This window comes from Mirounga angustirostris, unplaced genomic scaffold, assembly GCF_029215605.1.
Source record: "Mirounga angustirostris isolate CCGP_5_RB_7025 unplaced genomic scaffold, mMirAng1.0.hap1 SCAF_4, whole genome shotgun sequence".
NCBI classification, from domain to species: domain Eukaryota; kingdom Metazoa; phylum Chordata; class Mammalia; order Carnivora; family Phocidae; genus Mirounga; species Mirounga angustirostris.
The window spans coordinates 168,316,739-168,334,490 of NW_026991712.1; the positions used below are offsets into that span (position 1 = coordinate 168,316,739).

The following is a 17,752-nucleotide window of genomic DNA, read 5'->3' on the forward strand; positions in this document are numbered from 1 at the left end:
GAGGCAAGGTGAGTGGTAGGAGATAAGCCTAAAGGCTGCCTGTGTCAGGCTCTGCAGGGGCCCTCTGGCAGCTTCAAGTCCTGGCCTCACCACTGAGAACTTCTGCTGACCCTCCCCAAACCTTTGACAGCAGGTGCAATTGCAGCCATGCTGTGAGCTGAGTAGCAAAGGGCCTGGCCCACTACTATGACAGGGTGAAGGGGAGGAGGTCCTGAAGCTGTCTATTCTGGGGTTCCCTCAGCAAGCCTATTTGTTCTCACACTATGCTGTGTCTTCCAACCCAAGCTAATAAAGTCGATAATTTGGCCTCCATCTGTCTCATCCTTTTCTGAATGCCCTGTTGATTCTGCACCCAGTGAAGGGAGTGCTGGTACTTGGGCCCCCTCAAATACCTCCAACGATAGCAACTAAACGTTAATTGAATGCTTACATGCCACTCCCATGTTATGCACCTTGTAGACATTATCTAATAACCCTATGAAATGGATTCCTATGCTCTCCACTTTACAGTTAAGATAATGGAAGCTCAGAGAAGTTAAGTGATTTGCCCAAAGTCACACAGCTGATGAAGCCAGGATTTGAAGCCCAGTCTTCATGGTTCCAGAACCAATACACTAGGGGCCATTATCAGAGTAGGAGGCTGGTAATACAATCCATGTAATTAGACTCCTGACTCCCATTCCAGTGCTCATGATACCATAAGTGCCTCATCCTGAAACAGGGCAGAGCAAGGTAGAAACTGGGAAGGATCCAGGACTTCCAAGAAGAAGGGGACAGAGGAAGGAAGGTTTTATACACATCCAGCCCCCAGTGTTACTGCTCTGTCAGCATCTTCAAGTCCTGGGAGATAAGGATGCAGAGGCTCTCAGGGAGAAGAGAGCCTCCCTGAAGGTGGAGGACTTAGGAAGACCTGATGGGAGTAGGGTGGACCCCGAGCTAAGGATAATGGGAAGTGGGTTTTAACTTAGAGCTATAAGTGTCTTTGATTGCTTGAACCCGCACCCATTTTACAGGTAAAACTACCTGATATACACAATTGGACAGTGTCCACAGAGCCCCACATTGACAGTATCTTGTATGTCATTACAGATGCAAAGGCAGATGAGACCCAGACAGGTTAAGAAATGTGCCCAAGGTCACACAACAGGTGGCTAGAACTGGAAGGAGAGAAAGAGGAATGGTGGTGGGGAGTAGGCTCACCGTGGGGCAGGTCCGCCGGAGACTGGGTGCCAGGGTGGACGTGCACTTGCTCCCACTGGAAGTCGTCATACTGGGCCTGGCTGTACTCACAGGGCACTGCTGGGTCACTCACCTCCTCGAAGGTGCAGCCGGCTGTGAGGGCAGGGCCTGGTTAGCCCCAGCTAGGGCAGGGCCGCTGGCCAGGAGGGCTCCGGGGCTCCCCTCCAGGCGCCCCCGCTGCTCTCTCCCACCCAAGCCCACCCCCCTTCCCTCCCTCTCCTAGGCCTCTCCCCACTGCTCCCTCCCTCCAACAAAACTCTCCCTCCTCCAACCCTTCCCCTCTTTTTACTGTCTCCACCCAACACCAAGACCTCCCCACCCTGCCCACCCTCCAGGACTCGCCAGGACCCCACACTGCTCAACCACCCATCAAAGACCCTCCCCCAGGAAAACTACTTAACATTATCACTCCATCATTTGAACCTCAAAACTCGTGAGATCAGGTCTAGAATTATCCCCATTTTACAGATGAGGAAACTAAGGCCTTAAGGGCACACAGCTCAGGACTGGCAGGCTCGTGAATGCACGAAGCCAGCCCTTATGGTCTCTCCTTCACAATAACAACAATGGCCACCGACTATTTCAGGCTTACCACAAGCCCTGCATGGTGCTAGCTACCCGCTCTCGGCGTGGCATCTCATTCAGGCCTCATCTCCCAAGGCAGGAACCCCAATGATTCCTGCCCGACAGGTGAGCTTCAGGGATTCACTCATCACCCAGTCACCCAAGTCAGGTCCCTGCCTATGGGCATGGGACAGGCAAAAGCACAGTCCTGCATGGACAGGCCGCACGTACGACTAGAGAAGCAGCGTCCCATGATTTGGACCCAATATTTACACTAGAAAGGAGAAGAGGAGGGAGGGAAGAAGGCGGGGTAAAAACAGATGTAAGTCCTTTGCCTGGTAACGAGGTCCATGTTTCTCAGTAGCTCATCGGAGCCCTGAGACCGCCACTGGTGGGGGGAAGAAATCACAAACTGGTTCCTACACCCACTCCCAAACCTCGGTGCTGGTGGCCCCGTCATGGGCAGTCCAAGGCATCGGGGACCCGAGAAAAGGCCTGGCCAAGTGATAAGGAAGCAGGGACACATCAGGCCAGGCCCGGTGCAGGGTACCTGCCAGCCACCCCTTCTGACAGACGATGTGACGGAGGCCCCAGGGGATGAAGGGCTCCGTGCACAGTATCACATGGTGGGTACGTAAGCGGGCTTTGGCATTAGACAGACTTGGGATTGAATCTTGACTCTGCAACTTGCCAACCCTTGTGACCGCAGGCAAGTCACTTCTCCTGTTCCGAGCCTCAGTTTCCACCTCTGCACGTGGGGTTGTCGGGGATGCAACGCGGGGGTCCACCTCTCACCAAGCCTCGCGCGTGCAAGTTCTCAGGAAATGGTCCTTCACAGGCGCCCCTAGAGCCCACCAGAGCCACAGGATGGGACTCAAACCTGCATCAGCCAGATACCAGAGCCCGTGTTTGCTTCACCAGGAGGAGCACAACCAAGCTCCTTCCCAGGCTCAAGAAGAGGAAGGAAAAGAAATAAAGAAGGAAAAGAAACTGGGGGCTGAGGGCCACGTGCCAGGCAGGCACCTGCACTGCGGCAGGGACTCCACTTTGGGGGGCTCGCCACGGTCGGGGGTCCTCCGTTCCTCTTCCTGCACCCCACTGGAGTGTAAAACAATGAGATGTGGGCATGAGGCTGGCACCGAGTGGATGCGATGAAATAACAGAAGCCTCTCTCCAGAGCTGGAGCAGGATCTTGGCTGCGCTCTTTGCCTCTTTGTGTGAAAATCCCAAGTCAGCAGCATGCCCTGTGGCCTGTGGGAGGGAAGTTTTAACCCAACCTGTGTTGGGAAGGCCTCAACTCTCCCTCTAGAAAATGACCCACAGTACAGCACAGAGGGAGGCCGTGCCCAGCAGGGATGGTCAGGGAAGGTCAGGGAGGGCTTCCTGAAGGAGGGGACAGCTGACTTCATTCAGCCTGAGCTGAGTCTGCAGTCTGCTCCCGAGGTTCTTGGCCAACGCCTCCCTAAGGCAGAGGGATTGCCAGAAAGGGAAGCCGAGGATCTAGAGCCTGGATGGGGCTCAGGCCCTTCCTATTCCTTTACAAGGCAGGTTCAAGTACAAGGCAGCTGCCCAAGGATGTCTCATCCATGGCCCTGGGGCAAGCCTGGGAGTGCTTTGGCTTCCCCCTGTCCATCCTCAGCCAGGCCACGTGAGCTATCAGGACTCCCAGACTGACTGACCTAGTCAGATGGACCCTCAAGACCATGTGACCTCAGCCAAAGTAACTCCCAGACTGCCCCAGGTCAGTGGCCCCCAGACAGACTGACCTCAGCCAGAGGAGCCCCCAGCTAATTATCCCTGGCCATAGCGGTCCCAACTTCATCCAGACCATCTGACTTCAACCAGAAGACCACCCAATTGCCTGACTGACCCCCAGACCAGCTAACCCTGGCCAGAGTGTCCCCTGACACTCCCTGACTCCCACAACTGATCTCAGCCAAGGTAACCTCCCTGGCTGAACTTCCCCCTCCATAGGCAGAATGACTCCCTCTCCCTGGTCCATGTCCATCCTCAGCCCTGTGCCTCTGGGCCAAGCCCAATTCCAACCACAACCCTTAGGGGATAACATCTCTGGGTCCAGGCTCCTCAGTGAGAGCCCCATCCCCAGTCCTCCCCAGCTCAACTCTGGGGTGGGAAAAGTCAGGCCTCCTAGGTCCTGAGGAAAACCCTATCCCCTCCAGTCTGGATGGCTCACGAGCCACAGCCCCAAAGCCAAGCCCCAGCTCCTTCTAGAGACCCAACTCCTGCTGGAGATCACCGACCTGGCTGGGGGGAATTAGATCAGACTTTGGATCCAGAGCAAGAATGGTAGCAGGGAATCCCTCTTGACTCCATCAACACAGACATGGGCCACAGATATGTAGACATGTACACACACACACATCAACACCACCATGAGACTGTTGCCACTTACAATCATGCCCACCTATGCCCATGAAACTCCATAGTAATTCATAAGGCAGGTACTATTATTATTCCCGTTTTACAAATGGAAGCCGAGACACAGAGAGATGAGGTGGCTTGCCCAAGGCCGCGCTCTAAGTCCCAGAAGCTGGGATTTAAGTCACCTTTCTTTATTCAAGGAGATTAGGTCCAGACAAAATAAGGCCCTGGTATTCCGCTGGCCACATGTGTTAATTCAGTTCCATTCATAGGAAATTCATCCACTGAAAGTACAAAGCAGGTCCCAGGCTGACACTATTAGAGGGACAAGGATGATTAAGATTCTGCCCTGCCCTCAGGGACCTCCCAGTCTGAGTGGGGGTGACGGAATACGACAAAGCAGAGAAGGGTCAAGACCACAAGGAGGGGTCCGGGAGAAAGACTTTCTGGAGGTGGGTGCATCTGAACAGGGCCTGGAAGGATGGTTATCATTCTGGCCAGAAGAGATGGGCGGAAAGGTATCTGAGACAAAGGGCCAGGCAGAAGCAAAGGAGGGGAGGAAATCAACACACAGTTAGTCCAGAGCATAGAGAGGAGCGCAGACTGACCCAAGCAATGGGAGAGAAGGCTGGAGAAAGGAAGGCCGAGGCCAGACCAGGGAGGGAGGGCCTTATGTGTCTAGGTGAGTTTGGCCTCATTTAGAACTGGGAAGCCAGAGTAGGTGTTTGAGCAGGCTTCAGGTGAGACAGGGATACATCCTCTATGCCAGGAGGAGGGCAGGTGGGTTCTCCAAAGGGCAGCACAGGATCAGGAGGGAGTTCGGTGGGACAAGCCCCTATGGGGTCCACAGTCAGATGTCAGGAACTGCTGAGGAAAGGAGCCTCAGGTCCCCATCCTAGATGCAAACAGCACACACTCTAGTCACACCCAGAGAGACGCACAACACGCGCACACACATGGCCCCACACTCCCTTCCCCCAGCCTAGTCCAAGCCTCGGGGACACGGTCTCAGCCAGGCTGGGGCCAGGGTACCCCATCTCTGCCCTGGCCTCGCAGAGAGGGTGGGCTGAATCAACCCAGGACCCCCACCAGTTCCCCCAGCCTCAGCTCAAACTGGCCCAGCTACATTCCTCAGCTAATCTCCCCAATCTGGCAGGCGGTTGCCTCAGCAACCGTCAGCCACAATTTGGGAAGGCAGGAGGATGGCTTATCCACATCCGGCTGGGCTCTGGATGGGGCGATGTAAGGGGCAAAGCAACCTCAGCAGGAAGAGTGAGTGTGGGAAGAGGGTCTCCCCAGCACGAGGGTTCCCACATCTCCATGTGCGGGTGTTTCCATATGTTGACGTGTGTGTTTGTGCGCGTGTACATGGTTGTGAGAGTGATAGCCTGGTACCGACTCGCGAGCACTCAGCTGGGAGGCAGGAGACCTGGATCTAATTCCCGCTGAGCCTCTAACTCCCTGTGTGACCTGCAGCAGGCGACTGGCCCTCTCTGAATCTCTGCTTCTTCACCTATGAAATGAGAATGGGGACCCAGGTGACCTCTACGGCCACTTCCACCACCTCTAGAATTCTGGTTCCATTTGTGTGAGCATGCCTGTGAGCAAGAAGAATGTGAGGGCAGAGAGAGACTATGGGGCAGAGGTATATGTGAGGGTGAGCATGGGTCTCCGAGTGTGGGTCCCCCAGGCAGTGTGCTATGAAGTTGGGGGTGTGCAGGTGTAGATTCCTGTGCAGAGGTATATGGGCATACTCAGTGATAAGCATGTGCCTACAGGGGAGGTGAGTATATGCGGTGGGGTAGCAGGGAGTTGTGTGTGTGTGTGTGTGTGTGTGTGTGTGTGTGTGTCCCTGTGTGAGCACCAGACTCCTCCCCACCACACAGGGAATGATGCTCTGTGCCAAGTCTGGCTACCAGCCACCACCAGTATTTTCGGAAGGACCCTAGGTAAACAGAGTTTGTTTGCAATGAGATCTTTGTTCTCTTTGGTTTGTTAGTAGAGCATCCAGTTCCCAAGGGTGGCCCCAGGAGAAACAAAACTTCTCCTGCCAGACTGCAAGTCTGGGGGCTGGGATCATACCCAATCACAGGCACAGACCCAACCCTGGCCCAGGGAAACCAAATGCAACCCCAGTGACAGCCCTGGTCTAGTTCGTCATCTGAAGCCACATCCCTATACCAGGTAGCCCAGCCCAACCCTGGAACCAACATTGGCCTCACCACTGGACATTCTTGCCCAACCCAGCCCTATTCTGTGTTCTCCACCCCAACTACAGCTCCATGTCAGGTCCATCTAACCCCACCTTCTCCATTCCTGGGGTCAGAGACTGGCCTCCGAACCCCATCCTCAAGCCCTGTGCATAGCAGGTGGCCAACAGTGGCTAGACTTTTCGGCCCCATGATCCCAACTAGTCTGACCCCAACCAACCCCACCCAGGCTCAAGCACCATGACTCCAACCCAGAGACCTGGCCCAACCCACTTCACTGCTTTACTTGCCCAGATCCATACATCCAGACCTCAGCCCAGGTTCCCTAGAGCTGCTCTCCAGAGCCCTGCATAACCAATGAATAATTACTTAAGGGCAGGGATGACCACCTTCTAATCACCCAGGATTCAGCATGGCTGCAGCCAGGAAGATCACCCAAGACAGGACCACAGAGAGAAAAAGCTGAGCTGGTACCCCCTCCAGGAGCCAACACAGGGAGCAGCGATGCCAACATCCTTCCACCTCCACTGAGGATAGAAGGAAGCCAACTACAGCAGGGAACACTTAGGCCAGACCCACTCCCCATCTCCCTGATCACTATGCACCGCAAATCCCAAGGTTCATGGTAGGGCCACCACGTTGGTGGTAGAAGGGGAAGGCACAGAGCGGAGCCCAGCTCCTGACAGAGGCAAAGGGCTGAATGGGGAGCTGCGCTGTGCAGAGGTACAGTGGGCGAAGAGTACACAGACCCCTGCAGTATGATATCAAAACACAGTGCAGCTGAGCAGAGAGGCAGAGGCCATGCACAAACCCACACGGTGCGAAAATCTGCCCTTTGTTGCCTTCCATGGAGACACAGGGCTGTGGGGCACCACGGTGTGGTGTGCGGGGCGGGGGGGGGGGGGCACAGTGTAGCAGCTCCGCACGGTACAGAGGCGGAATGAGCACACGGCGTGCACAGACACTGGTACCGACCCCCCCCATGCGGCATGGCGGAACCAGCGCAGAGGTGTCGCATCCGTCGTGGGCCTGACCCAGGGCTGCACAGAGGCACAGCGCGCCAGGGCCGCGCATCCAGGGGCACACTGGGCAGGCGCTCGGTGCTCCGTGAGAGGTGCACGGAAGAAGGCCAGGGCGCCAAGTTCGAGCCCTACTGGTTCTTCTCGCTCTCCAGACACTAGCGCGGGGCCGGGTACATAGCTGCTGCTCGGTGACTTCTCACGGCCAGCGTGTGTCTGGCTCAGGTGCGCACAACGGTGCAGAGACACAGGGGTGAGAAGAGTGCGGTGTGGCGCGGAAGGAACCGCTGGGTGGGGAAGCCTAGTCCAGAATACAAGCTCAATATAGTCCCCAGCAGCGGAGTAGGTGTAGACTCCAGGGTAGGGGTAGAAAGCAGCACAGAAATGGAGCGCAGGGAAGATGCCGTGCGGAACCGTGAATTCGATGCAAGGGCTCTGGGGTCCTAAAATCCTGCAGAATGCACACAACCCAACCGTGAGCACGTGCAGTGCAAGGCGGTAACGCTGTGCGGTCCATGCACAGATGCACAGATGCAATGCTGGGCACGGTGCAGACGTGCTACCCGCAAAAACCCAAGCCAGTCCCAGAGCCTGACAAAGTGGCTCCAACCTGCAGTGTGAGTACAGACTCCCCGAGCAGTGTGCAACGTGGGGCAGAGGTGCGTGCAGGGCGGCCGCTCGAGGCAAAGATGTTGCTCAACTGCGGCTGCCAACAGAAACCTGGGGGAAAGGGCACTAGCAGACTCCCCAGCGGGAATCCCAAGAAAGGTTGAGACACCGTGAGGGGCAGCGTGGCGGTGGCCATGGTGCCGTGCCGTGTGAAGGGCTCGGCCAGAGGGCACCTATCCAGCGCCGTGCAGTAAAGCACTGGGACCGAAGCGCGCATGAGGCAAAGGCGTGCTGTGTGGGTAGAGTGCAAAGGTGGAACGCAGAGCAGCTGTGCCCAGAGACTCAGGAAAGGCCACGTGCCCAACACGGTCAGATCCCCACTGCAATCGTGCAGGGCAGAGACGCCACGTGATGCAGAGATGCAGTGTGGCCGTCGCATGCCATCTGTTGGCACAGCGCAGTGGTAGGATGCTAGGAGCTAGCCCCAAATCCCTGGAGAGTCCACAAGCCCCATGCAAGGCACCCTGCCCAGTGAGGTGGTGCAGCGCAGGACAGAAATGCTCTACGGGGCAAACACGCAGTGTGGCCATAGAGAACCAAGTGTGGGCTCCAGGCAGTGGGCCGGTGTGAGGGGCTCTACCCAGAAACCCGGGAGAGTCCACCTTCCCGATGCAGCGGTGACATCTGGTAGAATGATCCAGCACAGACGAGAGCAGCAAAGACACAAATGGCAGGACACGTGCGGGATGGCTTTGCAGGACAAGGGGTCGAGGCAGAGGTGGAGCGCACAGACCCCCAGGAGGCTCTGCACCGCCAACGCAAGGCAGAATCCCAGCACGGTCATGCAGAGCAGGGCTAAGATTCGGTGTAGTGCCAGGACACAATGCAGGGGCCCAGTCCTGAGGGGCTGAGCCCAGGAACCCCGGAGAGCGTACGCCCGCAGCGGGCCAGCGCCATGATGCAGTGCAGTTCGGAGTATAAGGCAAAGACACGGCACACAGCCGATGCCCCGCAGGGAGGTCGCATGTGCTATAATGCACTGGGCAGCGGGGACGCCCGGACTCCTAGAAAACTCTGTGACTCCAGCGCTGGCGGTCTGGGCTGGCTAACCCACGGGTTGGGGGCTGAGGCCTCGTCTGCCCTGTGGACTTCCCTCCACCCCGTCCCCCAAACCCCAACATCTTCAACCCCAGCGACTCTCCAAGGGCACAGGATGAAGCCATTGCTGTCCATGGAACGGGCAGCCCGAACTGAGCACATTGTCCAGGTATTTCTATCTGAGCAGGGCCCCAGCGTGCTGGCTGGCAGACAATGAATTCTGATTCTGCTGAAAAGCTTTTGGGCAATCAAAGCACATCCTCTGGCCCCCAGCCCAGGGCAGGGCGGTGCGGGGTAGGACAGGGCAGAGACGGAGAGGGAGACCTACTGGACTAGAACCTGGTACAGGGTGAGCAGGAAGTGGGATGAAGAACAGCGAGGATGTGAGAGGCGAGCCAGATCCACCCAACCCTCCCCCCCACCACTCCCTCCAGGGCCTGGACGTCATCAGAAGCCAAAAACAAACTTTTCTGAGCACGCAGGATGCCCACACACATACACACACAGGCTTAATAATTGTTAGCACTTACACAGTGCTTACTAGGTGGCAGGCCCTGTACTAACAACATACCTACGTGTATAAAATACATCCTCAGGGCAACTCCATGCAGCGCGTTCTATAATTACACCGATGTCACAGATGAGAACACTGAAGACCCAGAAAGGCTGAGTAACTTGCCCAGGTATTACACAGCTGGTGGTGGCGGAGCTGGGATTAGAACCCACAGCCCGTGCTCTTAACCATACTGAAAGTAAAACACATATTTACATACATGTGCAACCATAAGGGTGCACATGTTCACACATGTAAACACACATATATAAGCATTCTGAGCAAAGTATCCCCCACTCTCTCAGCTGAGACCCATCTATCCTTGTCGTCCACATAGCTTTCCGACACCTCCCAGTTGTCACCTCTTTTTTTTTGGAGAGAGAAAGAGTGCACGCGTGCGACTGGGGGAAGGGAGGGGAGAAGCAGAGGGAGAGGGTGAGAGAATCTTAAGCAGGCTCCACACCCAGTGCGGAGGCGCACGCGGGGCTTGATCTCACGATCCTGAGATCCTGACCTGAGCTGAAATCAAGAGTTGGACGCTTAACTGACTGAGCCACCCAGGTGCCCTCAATTGTCACCCCTTATCCCCAACTGCCCCATGCCCCCCGGTTCTCTCCATCCTCCACCTGCCCCCCAACCCTCAGCTGTCCCCCCAACACCACCTGTCCCCTCGGCCCCAGCTGTCCCCAGCCTCCAGATATATCTTCATCCCTCGTTGTCTCCCATCCCCAGTTGTCCCCCATCCCTCAGCTGTTATTCTGCCCCCAACTGTGATCTTGGTCATCAAATATCCCCAACCACACCCTTTCCCAATTCCCCCATCCCAATCCTTCCACCCAGCTTCTATACTCTACTCCAAAACCTCAGGGACCGTTCCGAGTCCCTGTTCTCCACATCCCTTCTGATCCACCACTAGGTCCTGGGATCTGCACCCTGGGAATCTGCCCAAGACTTCCTGAGTCAGCCAGCAACAGCCTCTTCTGAGATGTCCACCTCAGGAGTCCTCCCCCAGCCATTCTGCAGGCAATGGCCGCCCTGCCCGGAGCAAGCCCAGAGGGCATACTGGCCCCCATCCGTGACGGCCCTCCAGAGCCCAGCTCCACCCTCCACCCGCTCCAAGCCTTCCCTGTGTACCCAGGGGTTCACATCAATGCAAACACTGAGTGGGCACCAACGATATACAAAGCCCTGGGGACAAGAAATGACAAAGACCCAGCCCAGCCTTCAGGGGGCTTCCGGCCCGGTGGGCAAAGAAGATGGAAAACTACTCAGCACACTGTCCTGTCCTACATGCCTTATAGGAGAAATCGGAAAAGCCGTGCAGGGGTGTGAGGAAGTAGGGCGCATCCCTGGGGGAGTGACAGAGCTGGACTCAGGCTGGGCCAGTCAGCAGGCCCCCACGAGGTGAGAAGGGCGGGAGAGGCATTCTGGGCAGAAAGCACAGCATGTGCAAGGGCAGAGGGGTGTGAAAGGGCCTGGCAGGTTCTGGGATGAGGACTGGCCTGGTGATCCTGGATCATAAGGTGGACAAGAATGAGTGTGGTCAGGGGAGGAGAGGCATAAACATGAAGCTGTTCCAGAAAGCGGGGGGTGCATCATATAGGGTTTGGGTTTTGTCCCCTGGGTGCTGGAGAGCCTTGGGCTTGGGGCAAGGGAGTGGCAGCATCCCAGGTCTGCCTTCAAGAGGCCATTCAGGTCACAGGTGCTGGAAGCGCTGGGGAGCTGACAGCAGAATGGAGACCAAGGAGGGCTACTGCAATAGTCCAGGCAAGAAATGATGGGCTGGGAGGAAGGGGACGTGAATTCGACAAAACCTTCTTCAATGACTGCAGAGTGATGGTTCAATCAGCCCACGTCCACCCCCTGAGGTATGCAGGCCTCACACCTCCAGGACAGCCCTGTCCGTAGGACTTTCTGCCCTGATACAAATATCCGCTACCTGCACCGACCAATACAATAGCCACAGCAACAGGAGATTCTTGAGGACTTGAAATGTGGCAAGTGTGACTGTGGGATTGGTTTGTATTTTCATGAATTTTAACCAATTTAAATTTCATAACCACATGTGAATAAGTGGCCACCATATTAGAAACTGCAGGTAGAAAACATTTCCATCGTTGTGAGAAGTTCTATTTGCAGGAAGTTCAATTGAGAGTCAGCTCTAGAATAAGAAGAACCATTCTAGAGAAGCAGAACCAGTGGGGCCTTCTCCAGAGGCTCCTGGCCTTGGGGTCTGAAGGGAGATCAGGAGGCAACCCTCAGGGCAGGGGGTGTCAGAAGCTGAGTGGCAGAGGCCCTGGTACATAGCTGTACACAGTCACCGGGACACTCCCCACCCAACACATGTGCACCCCTTTCCTGGAGACAGAAACCCTGACCACAGGGCACCCCACACCCAGACTCACACACACACCTGGATACTCTAATGCATGGGTACCCTGTTGCCGGACACAGATCCCCCCACACTCCGATATCCAGACACTTGGGAACCCCACACCCAGACACCCAAGTACTCAGATAGCCCCACATGTGGACACAACACAGAGACACTCCCATACTTGAACACCCATTAATCTGAGGACTGCCGGAACACCTGGATACACCCACCTCCGGATCCAGAGACACAGGGCCATCCTTAGGTTGGCACACCCTGATCCTCCCATAGCCTTGTCCTGGGACATCCACACCTAGATACTGAGATGCCTCCCACCCAAACAGGTCTACACCCAAACTCCAGGTATTTGACACTTAGATACCAAGACACCCTAGCAGCAGGCTCCCCAGGGACCCAAACAGCTGGTCACCTCCCTATTCCAAATTCAGATCCTGCCATGCAGGGTAACCAGATGGCTAGACACCCTGACAAGCCACATATATGTCCTGTGCCCCAGGCTACAATCACACACACACACACACACACACACACACGCACACCCCTCACCCCATTCTGACTGCCCAGATGCCAGGATCACACCTGCACACACCTCAGCCAGCCTTCCATAACCCCACCTGCAGGGGTCACTACAGGGAGAAGCCCTCCTCCCCTCCCTGGAGCTCACAAACAGTCAGCACACAGGTTGTGATCCCACCTGCCCACTCCAAGATCTGGGGCAGAGAACCGAAAGAGTCTCCCCCTCCTGATGCAAGGCCTGCCCTCCCTCCTCCCAGGACACTCAGCTCAAACTGACGGTTGGGACTCGATGCTTCTCACCACCTGCTGAGGCCTCCGGCACAAAGGCTGAGCCTGGGGGCAGGACAAGCCCCGCCAGCTGCTGGGGTGGGGGGGAGGGGACAGGGTTGGAGACAGAGCTGGAAGCTGTGGGGGAGGGGATGACAGGCAAGAGCCCGCTCCCTTCAGTCTCCACCAGGGACTCAACCTCCCCAACTCACAGCTCCCAGATGACTCTGTACGTGGCCTTTTCACACACAACACCCCACTCCCCCGGCAGAATTTTCCAGATTCCTGGAGGGAAAACCGAATTCTTTAATCCCTACTTTCAATGGAGTCAGTGCGCCCCCATCTGGCTTCTCCAGCTCAGAACTTGACCCACTGGACCTCATTCATTCTTTCTTGCCACATTTATTCAGCAACGGTGGGCCAGGACTTGTACCTGACACTAAGGATTCAGAAGTGACCTAAATACCCAGTCTCTGTCCTCATAGAGCTCATGGTCTGTAAGGGAGAAAGGACCAATAAACTGTAATTACAATAATTACAATGCTATGAAAAAATCCAATCAACTCCCACTCTCCCTTCCGGAGCTAGAACAGGGCAGTAACCAAGGAAGGCTTCAGGGAGGAGGTGATGCCTAAGCTGATACCTGAAGGAAGAACAGGAGTTCACCAGGAGAAAAGGTGGAATTAGAGAGTTCTGGGGAGAAAGCACAGCTTGGAGGACAGAAGGGGGCTGAGGGAGGAAGGGGGGCACAAGGCACCCCTAGCAACTCTAGCTAAGCCAGCCGGGCATGAAAAGGCACCCCACAACTGTAGCTTAGCAGATGGAAGGATGGCAGCATGCCTCAAGCAAGCAGGTGTCTGCCCTGAATTCTCTCTGACACTTGAGTTGGGCAGGGGACCTCCAAGGAGCTCAGCATCCCCCACCCTGGCCACTCTCACCACCTCCTGCTGAGTCTCCTCCCCTGGCCCTAGGGAGAAGGGCCAGATGCTCAGACAAGCCTTTGTTGCCCAACCTGAAACCACTGGGCAGCCTCTCCCTCATTCCTGTTGTCCACAACCCTAGCAACCAAAAGGACAAAATGAGCTAGAACACAGAGAAATATGTTATTGCCAGATTTGCATGACTGCAAGACATCACACACCCACCCTTGGTGGGGCAGGGGACTCAGGAGGCATTCAGGGAGCCGGACTGATTTTACCCGGGTTGAGGGCAAGGATTGATCGTACCCCTTCTCCAAAGCATTTATTTATGAATGAAGCCCCAAAGGTAATAGCTACAAGGGTGCCAGTAACTTTAGAAGTGAAGTGACTTGCCCAAGGTCACAAGGACAGCAAGTGGCAGAGGTAGAATTTGAACCCAGGTCCCCCTGGCTTCAAATCACACTTTCTGGGGCTCTTTGTAACAGTCCTCACAACCATCTTTTGTTCCCCGGCACTCACAGATAGAGCCTTATTTCACAATCTACCAAGTACTATGCACCATTATTATGATGCCCACAAGGCATATGAGGAAACCGAGACCCCAACAATGGAAGTAACTTGCTCAGGGTCTCACTCCATCCCAAACCTCAGTTCTTGACAGTCTCCCCCCTGCCGGCAAGAGGTGAAGCACAGGCGGGTTCTTGGAATCAAGGGCGGGAGGTGGGGGGGGAATAGTAACCCTCCGGTTTAATCTCAGGGTGGGGGAGGAGGGCAAAGTTGCTGGGGGAAGGGTTGAGGGGTAGAGGAAGCCAGGCCCCAGCTCGCAGCCAACTGCAGGAGGGACTGCGGGGGCAAGAGGAGCTCTGCCCCAGAGGCCCGAAGGGGCGGCGGGGCAGCGAACTCGACTCCGGGGAGGCCAGTTCTCGGAGGCCGGCGGCCAGGAGGAGTCTCTCCCGGGCCGAGGTGGCCCGGCACGTGCCTTGGCTCTGATCTCTGCTTGGGGCGTCTCCCCGTTACTCAGCGCCCTGGGTACCAGGCTGGAGCCACCCAAACGGTGGGGATTGAGAGGATGAGGCCGCGGGAGGGGACCGGGCCACCCCTGCCCCAGGGGACGGGCCGGGCACAACTCCGCTGGAGGGGGCCGCAGTCTGGCAGCCCAGGCCCCAGGGAAGGATGGGGGGGAGGGGAGTCAGACACACGCACACAGCCGACACACGGTCCAGAGCACACACGGACACACAGACACAAGCTCCGGGTACGCACATTCAGATACGCGAACACACACACACACACACACACACAGCACGATCACACAGCAGAAACACGGAGACACACGTACACACTCACACACACCGCGGTCCCAGCCGGCAGGGAGGCCGCACAAAGTTGCGGAGTCGACCGAGGGAGTGTCCCGGGAGACCCCGGTGTCGGCGGCGCCTCCTGCCCGCCACGGGAGGGGGCGCCGTCCCGCGGCCGAGGGCCAGGCCCTGCCCGCGCCCGGACGTCGCAGCCCCGCCCGGCCACAGCGCCCGCCGCGCCCCCCCGCCCCGGACTCCACCTCCACCGCCCGCCCGGTGCAGCCACGGCCGAGCCCCGCAGGCGGGCCCGCCCGCCGGCCCCGGCGCGCCCCGCGGCCCCCGGCGACGGCCTGCCGCGCTCGGCCCTCCCCGCCACCCGCCCGGGCGCCCCGCGGCCCCGGCGCCGCCTCGGAGCAGCCGGCCGCCAGCGCCGCGCAGAACTTGCGAAACAAACAGCCCGACATGTCGGAGTCGGCGGCCGCGGGGCCCCCTTCCTCCCTCCCGAGCCTCAGGCCCGGCCCGGCCCGACCCGGGAGGGAAGGGGGCGCCGCCGCGACAACTTGTTCCGGGCCCGCGCGCCACACACGCACACACGCGGGGCGCACACACACACACACACACATCCTGATACCGCCCCCTCGGGCGGCCCCGGGCCCCGGGCACACACTCGGCCACCGCCCAGGCGCGCACCACACTCGCAACATTCCTGGACACGCAGCCAGCACGCACGGACACACTCACACACTCACATCCGCTCCAGACACGCTCCTACACACGCATTCCCGGCACACTTGGCATTCACTCGGACCCACGCAACCCTCGGCGGCGCACACCACCAACCCCGGACACTCCCACACGTACACATCGCGCACACAGCGCACGGACACACACGTTCCGGACCCGTTCCCACGCCTTCACACACGTACACGAACCTCACAAGCACACACACCACACACGCGTTCCCCGATCCACACGCGGGCAGAATCCACAGAGCACTGCCGGTCACACGCATAACACAAACACACAGCACATTCGCGGACACACAACAAGCAGCACTCCCTGCCACGATATACAAAATGCAAACAAATGCAACACATTCGCAGACATAACTCCGGCCACACAAGCAAACTCAGATGCACACACACCCAACCTACTTGGCCGCACAAACACTACACACTGGCAGGCGCACAAGACAGTGCACACCCAATGCCTCGATGCACACAACATTCACCCCAACACACTCGTAGACACACAACACACACAGCACCTTTTCATGCACACATAACTCACGGACACACAACACTCGCAAACACACAACATCCTGAGCACCCGATCGCACATCCAACACTCAGACACACTCAGGGAGCAGGCTCCGAGCGCTCGGTCACCTAACACTTAACACTTTCTTGAGAGCTACGCCACCGGCCCCGGGGGCTCCGCGGGGCAAGCTTGGTCGGACCGACGCTCGCTTACCTGCCGGAGTCTCGGTCTCAGGAGCGCAGAGCTGGAAGGTGAGCGCCAGGACCAGAGCCTGGGCGCGGACCATGGTGCGCCGCCGCCTGCCCCGGGGCCCGGCGCAGGGGGTGCCGCCGCCAGAGCCCGAGGCAAGCCCAGCCCGAGGCGAGGCAGAGCCGGAGCGAAGCGGCGCTGCGCGGAGCGGGACTGGCGCCGAGTCCAGAGCGGGAGCCCAAGCAAGCGGGGCGCTGACGTCAGGCCCGGCCGCGGGTTCCGCGGTCTCGCGGCGCCCCCTTCTGGCAGCCGCGCGCGCTGCATCTGGTCCGATCTCCGACTGCCCTGGCGCGCCCCTCCCCCACTCCTGCACACACCTCTAGGGGGTCCCGGCCCGGGCCATGAGGCCCACCGGCCTCTACACTCACCAAGCGCCGACCTTCTCAAGCCAGCACGCTCGCTGCTCACACTTAGCTCTGGCACAGCGCTCTCGGGGACAGAAGACCCAAAGACACCCTGCTTCTCTGTCCTCTTTGATGCTTGAATCCCCTCCTACCTAGACCCCTCCAAATGCACATTCATGCATACCTCCAAGGACAGAGTGCTCATCACCTAACAAAACCAGATGGTTGGGTCTTTGGAAACGCTGGCTTTTAAAGTTGCTCAAAATATTCCTTTATTATCCTTTTAATATCCATGGGATCTGTAGTGATGTCCCCTCTTTCATTTCTGCTATTAGTAATTTATGTCCTCTCTCCTTTTCTTAGCCTGATGAGAGGCTTATTGATCTTTTCAAAGAATCAGCTTTTGGTGGAGATGATTTTTCTCTTCTGATTTCCTGTTTTCAATTCCACTGATTTCTGCTCTAATTTTTTCTTTCTTCTGTTTCCTTTGGATTTAATTTGCTCTCCTTTTTCTAGTTTCCTAAGGTGGAAGCTTAGCTGATTGATTTTAGATCTTTCTTCCTTTCTAATATATTCATTCAGTGCTATAAATTTCCCTCTAAGCACTGCTTTTGCTGCATCCCATAAATTTCTATAAGTTGTGTTTTCATTTTCATTAAGTTTAAAATGTTTTTTTATTTCTCGACATTTCTTCTTTGATCTATGTGTTATTTTTTAAGACTTATTTATTTATTTACTTATTTGAGAGAGAGAGGGTGCACTTGCAGGGGCGAAGGACAGAGGGAGAGGAAGGGAGAGAATCCCAAGCAGACTCCACACTGAGCGCAGA

General features: G+C 56.9%; 1 protein-coding gene across 6 annotated transcripts in view; it reads right to left on the reverse strand.

Annotated features, from left to right (window-relative positions):
• The window catches only part of PTPRU (protein tyrosine phosphatase receptor type U), a 77,686-nt gene extending 60,941 nt beyond the window's left edge, over positions 1-16,745 (reverse strand). For 5 of the 6 annotated variants that reach the window (XM_064589618.1, XM_064589617.1, XM_045898255.3 and 2 more), the window contains exons 1-2: positions 16,544-16,745; positions 1,201-1,332 (exon numbers count right to left, since the gene is read on the reverse strand). In XM_064589618.1, coding sequence (XP_064445688.1) covers positions 1,201-1,332; positions 16,544-16,616 — 205 coding nt within the window. In that variant the 5' untranslated portion in view covers positions 16,617-16,745. Of the gene's footprint in view, positions 1-1,200; positions 1,333-9,692; positions 9,868-16,543 lie in introns of all 6 variants that reach the window. The other variant, XM_064589616.1, reaches the window with a different exon arrangement.
• Between the last annotated feature and the right edge of the window lie 1,007 nt (positions 16,746-17,752).